Below are 6,871 nucleotides of genomic sequence, written 5' to 3'. Positions count from 1 at the left end.
AATCTAAAAAAAAAACAGTTTATCATGTTTTAGCAGTTGTAAATATTCCAGATAATAGGTGTTGAGTTTATTCGATTTCTTTGGAATGGTTCTTACACCATTTCACAGATTTATTTTGTTGGAACTGTTCAAGAACCATCTGTCCAAGAAAATTTGAAGCCATTAACAGCATCAAGTCGCATATCACATTGTAACGTGTATTGCCTTTTAATCGCTAGAATACTAGTATCACAGCGTTACATGTACTGTAATTAAATTGATTCCTTTGCAATACTACTTACACCATTTCACAAATGTAGGTGGTTGGAACCGTGCAAGGACCATCTGTCCAAGAATAATTGAAGCCTATAACAGGATCAACTCGCATAGCTACACAATTTTCGTTTCCCCCTCTGTTGTTTGGTTGGGTAGGTCCCCAGTTAAAGTATGTTGCCTGCTTGCCGTTGGCTACCCAGTGAAATGTCCCTTCAGTTACAAGGTCATTTAATCCTATGTACATTCCAATGGAATCTGATAAAACAAACAACATGGTTTTGAATCAATATCCAAATTCATATTGCTGCTCTTAAACAAAACTTGCAAAATTCTATTCATTAAATACTCCTTTTCAAAATGGTATTGTTAAGCAATTTTTTGTATTTTTCTATGACTTCCTACTATTTGAACAAGTAAGCATGAAAGAATTGACCTCATGATGTCCTTGTCTGTTTTGTAAGTCATTGTTTTTGTATGAGCGTTTTTATATTTCTCATTCGTAATTTGTCTTCAGTTTGACTTAATAATTTCTGTTTTGAATAAAATATGAGATGTAGAGAAAACGATTTTATCAATATACACGTATAACCCCCATTTTAATGGCTTTACTGCAGTTTGCCAATCGCAGTTGACTACTTGTCTTGTACGGTAATTCATAGAACAACTTCATTACATCTAGGTTAAAAAAAAAATTAAAATTGGGCTTTATCTAAATGCAAACAATGAAGTCGTCAACAAATTTAAACCTTTGCAAAAGTAAATGCTTAAATGTTAAAACAACAAAGACTCAGTCAATTATTCCTAAGTATGGGAAGGATCCTCAATGATTAGGGAGTAAGCAAAACCCATGTTCTTAATTCTACGAAATGCAGAAAAACTCCTATGTTTACGAAGCTTTAATATTCAATTACTGTACAAGCATAAAACCATAACAAAACAAAACTGTAGTCGTTATGACAGCCAAGCTTTATAGTACCTTAAACAAAAATATTTGTTTTCAGGTTAAGGTAGATAGAGGAGAAAAGTTGTGCTTCATCAGTTATTTATAATATAACGTCTACTCATTCTTACTTATTTTGATCATTAAATCTGTAAGAAACTGTTGTGTTTTCGCATCATCAACGGTAGCTAATGATGCCGATCTTCCATATTGACGTCCAATCACTTCACATAGTTTCTGAGAAAAGATATTAAAATATAACTCTCAAATTACAAAACAAATATTTATTGATCATGTTGATATTATACGATTAATTTGAATGACAAAAATTAACATGATATTTTTTGTTATATCCCTCCCTCGAAAAACCGCATATACGTTTAATCATGCTTACACGTTTGAAATAAACGGCAATTCCTACATTACCAAGTGCTTTGGTATAACCATGATAAAATATGTTAAATTGTTAAGATGTATTTCCCGCTACTTATGTTATGTAATTGTGTTATTCTAAAGTTGCAGTCCATTAAGCTTATTATTTATGAATTCAAAATTATTAATTTCATATAAAAGTTCATGTGATATCTAATGTGAGGCAGCAGAAGTTTTCCGATTTTCAAATTTCATAAATCTATTAAAAAAATGCAAATCAAGGTAAAAAAACAAAAACAAAAAACAAAACAAAACCTGAGGGATTGACATGAACTCTAAAAGAAGCGAGACTGGATGTGTCTAAAGGGTTAGCGACTACTGCTATGCATACATCATCCGTCATTGGAACCCACACTCTTTCAAAATCGAGAATAGGACACCCTCAATACAGCGTGCAATACAAAAAGAGTAATTCTATATCAAAATTAAACAATCGAAATCATAATATGAAAACAAATTTATAAAAATTTATTTTCGGACCCTTCACTCTTCTTTTTTCATTTTAACTCACCAGTGAATCGGCAAATGTCTCGTTGTCACGGCTTAGAAAGAAACATTTGTCTTCATAATGACTCCAATTATTTGGACATGCACAAAATACTGAAACAAAAATAATTATGCATTTGCATGTATCCTTTCATACAAAATATGAGTGTTGAAAAGTGTCTAATTTTATATAAACAAATGATATGAAAAGAGTTATCACATTCAAGGAAGTCAATCAAAATCAAATGTCAAAGAAGAATAATATAAATTACATTTTGAGTGATACAATTTATTTCGACACTCGGTTTATTTGCATCACGAAGAAACACCGTTTCATAGAGATTCCATGATTTGATAATCAGAGTAATGGTGTTCTTTGTGTCAATAAACCGTCACATCCATAACTGCACGTGCTTTTTATGACAAAGTTACTTAATAACAATAATATGAATATTTAAAAAAAAATAGGAAAAACTTTGATTTCACGTAATCTCATGTGTTGACTCTTACTTTGTAATAACGTCGACCGTGTGCACTTACATATGAAGCGTTTAATTACAAATCTGCTTCGGTCAATGCTTTTATACACTAGACAAAAATAGATATATGATAGATTTTGTTTCAAACATTTATAAAAATAAACTCATCAAAGATACGAGGCTTATAACGTTGTACACCAGATGCACGAACAATATGGGAAAAGTTGTATGAATAATATTTCGCTATAAGAAGTCGGTTTGGTTCAATTTTGTCAAAATAAGCTAAAAAAACATTTCGTTTGTATCAGGTTATTTGACTGCCGACAGTCTTTGGGGGTCATTTCAATGGATAATTTGATGATATCTGGTCTCTACGCACGAAATGCTGCTATACATTAACGAGTGTATGCATTGTTAATTATTTCTTTTGCACTTTTTGTAATTTGGAGATAAGTTTTACTATGATTTAAATCAAATATGGTAATTTGTAATTGGGTAAAATTGGTGTGCATGAATTTGTCAGCTACCCAAGTCTAATCTTAAACCTTACCCTAACCCTAATGCCCCTTAAATGAAATTACATAAATAAGCATTAAATTATGAATTACAGATTTAATCTTGAAGGATCAGTACATTAATGATAATTAAAAAGTGACTTACCAACCGTGGCCACAAATGCTAGAACACAAAGTTTCATCCAAACAGAAGACATTTTGATATATGAAGCAGCAGTTTTAAGATAGCATGTTGCATTTCTGAAGGCGATATTTATATTCGTAAATTATCTCCATTTTGATAAGTTCGTGATGTCAAAGAAACTGCATACAGATGGGAATGTAGGTGTAAAATTCGGACCAGAAACAAACTCAAGGTCTCCTCAAATATTGATGATTAATGTAGAACTGTTGTAAGACTGGTATCTATAAAGACCATTTTAATAAAAGGTTCAAATTTTAGGACAAGATTATTTGGAATGTAATTTGGAACATATATCAGGATAAGGATAAAAGCCAAAGTTCGAAACTTCATATGTGAATATTTGGAATATAAATAAGAATAGTTATCGGTACACGAGGCATGTGAGGAGAAATATTAGAATGTAAATCGGAACATCTATTATGAGCACTTCTAATGAATCTTCTGTAGACGAAACGCGCGTCTTGCGTACAAATTTATAAGCCTGATATCATTTGACATCTATGTATGTGCGCACGTTACACATTTCCAGAATAAGCGTTAACAGGTGCTCAATGATGGCAAAGCTTTTGAAAGAAAAATATGTTGATTGTTTTGGAGTTAAACACGGGGTTTAATATGATATTTGGTAAGATAACTTGTGTTAGAGGGAACTGCCTCTCATACTAGAAATCTATCCGATAAAACTTTAAAATAACATATGAAGATAGGTTTTATAATATGTTTTCAAAAACTAAAAAGAAAAAATGGTGTCACCGAACTTGTTTTCCTGCTGCAAGTAAAAAAAGGAAAATTTCATTAACATTCCCGTATAAAACTTTTCCTGTAAGAGTTATCTTAACTTATATGGCTGAGTAGAAAATTGAATCGATCAAAACAATTGGTATTTGTACAAACAGTCTAAATAATAAAATACATCAATTATCTTTCCTAAATAAACAGTCTTACACATAAATATGAATTTTGTCTAAATCAATTGGCAGATTGAAGCAAAGAACCAGCCAATTTTGTACTGCTATTTTTCAATTAAAGATTCCAATATTCAGTAAAACAACCTAATATATTACTTTCACAACGTAGGACGGTAGTAAATGCTTATCCTTCCAGAACACATATGTGTAACTCCGGTTTTTTGTAGGGTTCTTATTGCTTTATCTTCTCGTTGTTTTTTCTTTTTGTTTTGAAAGCGTATTTTTTTTTATGTTGAGTTAGACTTCCATTGTCTCTTACACATACCGTTCACGATTATTTAATATGTATGACATTTAGAAAGATCTACATCAAGATGAATGTGCATGAAATCCTGTTGAATACTTGTATTCAGCGTCATTATTGCTGTTATCAATAATATCGCCGGTTTTTTGTAAGGTTCTTATTGCTTTATCTTCAGTTATCTTTGTAGTGTTTTGTAGACTGTTGCTTATTTTCTCGTCGTTTTTTCTTTTTGTTTTGAAATCATAATTTTGTTTTTGTTGAGTTAGCCTTCCTTTGTCTCTTACACATACCGTTCACGATTATTTAATATGTATGACATTTAGAAAGAACTACAACAGAATGAATATGCATGAAATCCTTTTGAATACTTGTAATCAGCGTCATTATTGCTGTTATCAATAATATCAGTTGCTGCAAGGTTTACAACGATGACCTTAGGTTTGACAAATTACGTTAATTAGGATAACGCCATTTGCTGACTTCCATTCTGTATCTAACTACTTATATACAGAAGATTTCGTGTATTTGTATCTTAATAGCACTTGATTTTTTCAGGCTCCATGAACCTTTTTTTCATTGCGTTTTCAGATTTAAAAGAAAATGCAATTGTGGTTCAAAAACCAATTCAACAGCTAATTTGTTAACGTTTCTTTATATTTATTGATTTCAATTTTCCCATTGTGAACTTTGACCTTTAATCAAATCAAATCAAAGCGGAATTTGAATATGAGGTATACAGCTGATACGACATTCCAGGGTTTTGTTTATTTTTCAGCGGTGATGCCAATAACAACATAAATAAACTTAGCAATGTCTTTGTACTTTCCATGAGTAACATGAAGTTGATTCAAATACTGTTTACCTTCCGAGGAACCTGTGTTTACCCTTAAGTGGTGATTGTTGTTCCTTTTGTTTTATACATGTATATTACTTGTTGCTATATTTTGTTTCAGAGCGTCTGTGTTGTTTTGATCAATCCTTGTCAGTGCTTTCTATTGACAAAACTGTTCGTTTCATAATTTTCCTGTACAGTTCATCGGAAAGTATCAAGACCTTATACATAAATATTCAGTGTCTCCTTCACAAAATAAAACAAGATGGTCTTTGGATTGTAGGTGTTGAAACTGTGTATCTTTTTATTTACTTTACATTTTCCCTTTATTTTCATTTTTGTTCTATAATGTTCCTTTTGGTCCTTTTTTGACCATCGAGCTATCGTGTTTTTTGGCTTTTGACATTCCTGGTGCAGGTAGGTCCTGAGGTGCGATTTGCACCCATGAGGCTTCTACAGTGTTGTTTTAGTTTTGTATACACTTGTATCAATATTGTACTTAATTCGTATAGGCACATACAGAATGTGTCGGGGTTAAACTTGTCTGAAGGCGTCAACCTTACCCCCAAACCTAGAACAGTGGTGTAACAGTACAACATAAGAACAAACTATAAAAATCATAACTCATCAGATCGATAAAAAGCAGAAACACATGTAACAAAAGCACAGACCGGACGTAGCAGGGTATTTATATATCCCTAACAACTTAGTATAGATCTGAGAGTACTCACAGTTACTGACAGCTAGTTCAAAGCCAATTACAACTAATAAAAAAATCATGCATCTAAGACTAAAATATCAATCAGTACACATCCAACATCCAAATGATTTAGTGTAATGACGTCATTAACAGTCAGATAAAAACATCACCTTGTGCAATGCCAAGAAACAGGTACTGACAGATTGTAGAGCCAAATACCAATAACAAAAATTTCAAAGATCTAAGTATAGTGTTGAATTGGTGACCTTTTAGAATAAGTTTATTCGAAGGATCCATCAGTTTACCCGGATCGTATATAAATTTCCGGGCCCGGTACACAACATTTCAGGAAAAATTACGATGTGCCATCCCGATTGAAATAAGTTTTCTAAAGGTACAACCAAGCTTCCAAACCAAATCTTTGTATCAATGGAAAAATTTTGTAAAGATTTTAAGTAATGTGTGGTAACGAAATCCCTGACTTAATAATTTACCAGTAATACTTAGATTGCGTTCATTGAAATTCAAAACGTCACAACAGACACGGCATGGGAAAGAGTTATGATAGTTAAACACCATAAGATGGTGCCAAAGGAACATCGTCGTCCAAAAAAGGAAAATTAACAATAGGGAACACAAAATCGTCACTTTTGTCGTAAATTTGTGTATAGACTTTCCCGTATAAAACTGAAATATCTAAATCTAGGAAAGGACAGTTATTTCCGTTTTTATTTGATTTATTTATAGTAAGTTCCTTTGGGTAAATTTCGGCAGTATATTTAGAAAATTCTTGATTATTTAACGAAAAATATCATAAAGATAATGATAAGTGTCGT

At 31.9% G+C, this 6,871-nt stretch overlaps 1 protein-coding gene across 1 annotated transcript; it reads right to left on the bottom strand.

Annotated features, from left to right (window-relative positions):
- Positions 1 to 277: 277 nt before the first annotated feature.
- Positions 278 to 4,887, bottom strand: LOC127708157 (perlucin-like protein). The gene is made up of 4 exons (XM_052212999.1): positions 4,872 to 4,887; positions 2,139 to 2,227; positions 1,327 to 1,432; positions 278 to 510 (listed from the first exon to the last, which is right to left on the bottom strand). Exons 1-4 carry the CDS (start codon positions 4,885 to 4,887, stop codon positions 278 to 280), a joined length of 444 nt encoding a protein of 147 aa, XP_052068959.1.
- Between the last annotated feature and the right edge of the window lie 1,984 nt (positions 4,888 to 6,871).

This window comes from Mytilus californianus, unplaced genomic scaffold (genome assembly GCF_021869535.1).
Source record: "Mytilus californianus isolate M0D057914Y unplaced genomic scaffold, xbMytCali1.0.p SCAF_7, whole genome shotgun sequence".
Lineage (NCBI taxonomy): Eukaryota > Metazoa > Mollusca > Bivalvia > Mytilida > Mytilidae > Mytilus > Mytilus californianus.
The sequence above is the reverse complement of the archived record's forward strand: the minus strand, read 5'-3'. Positions and strand labels throughout refer to the sequence as shown.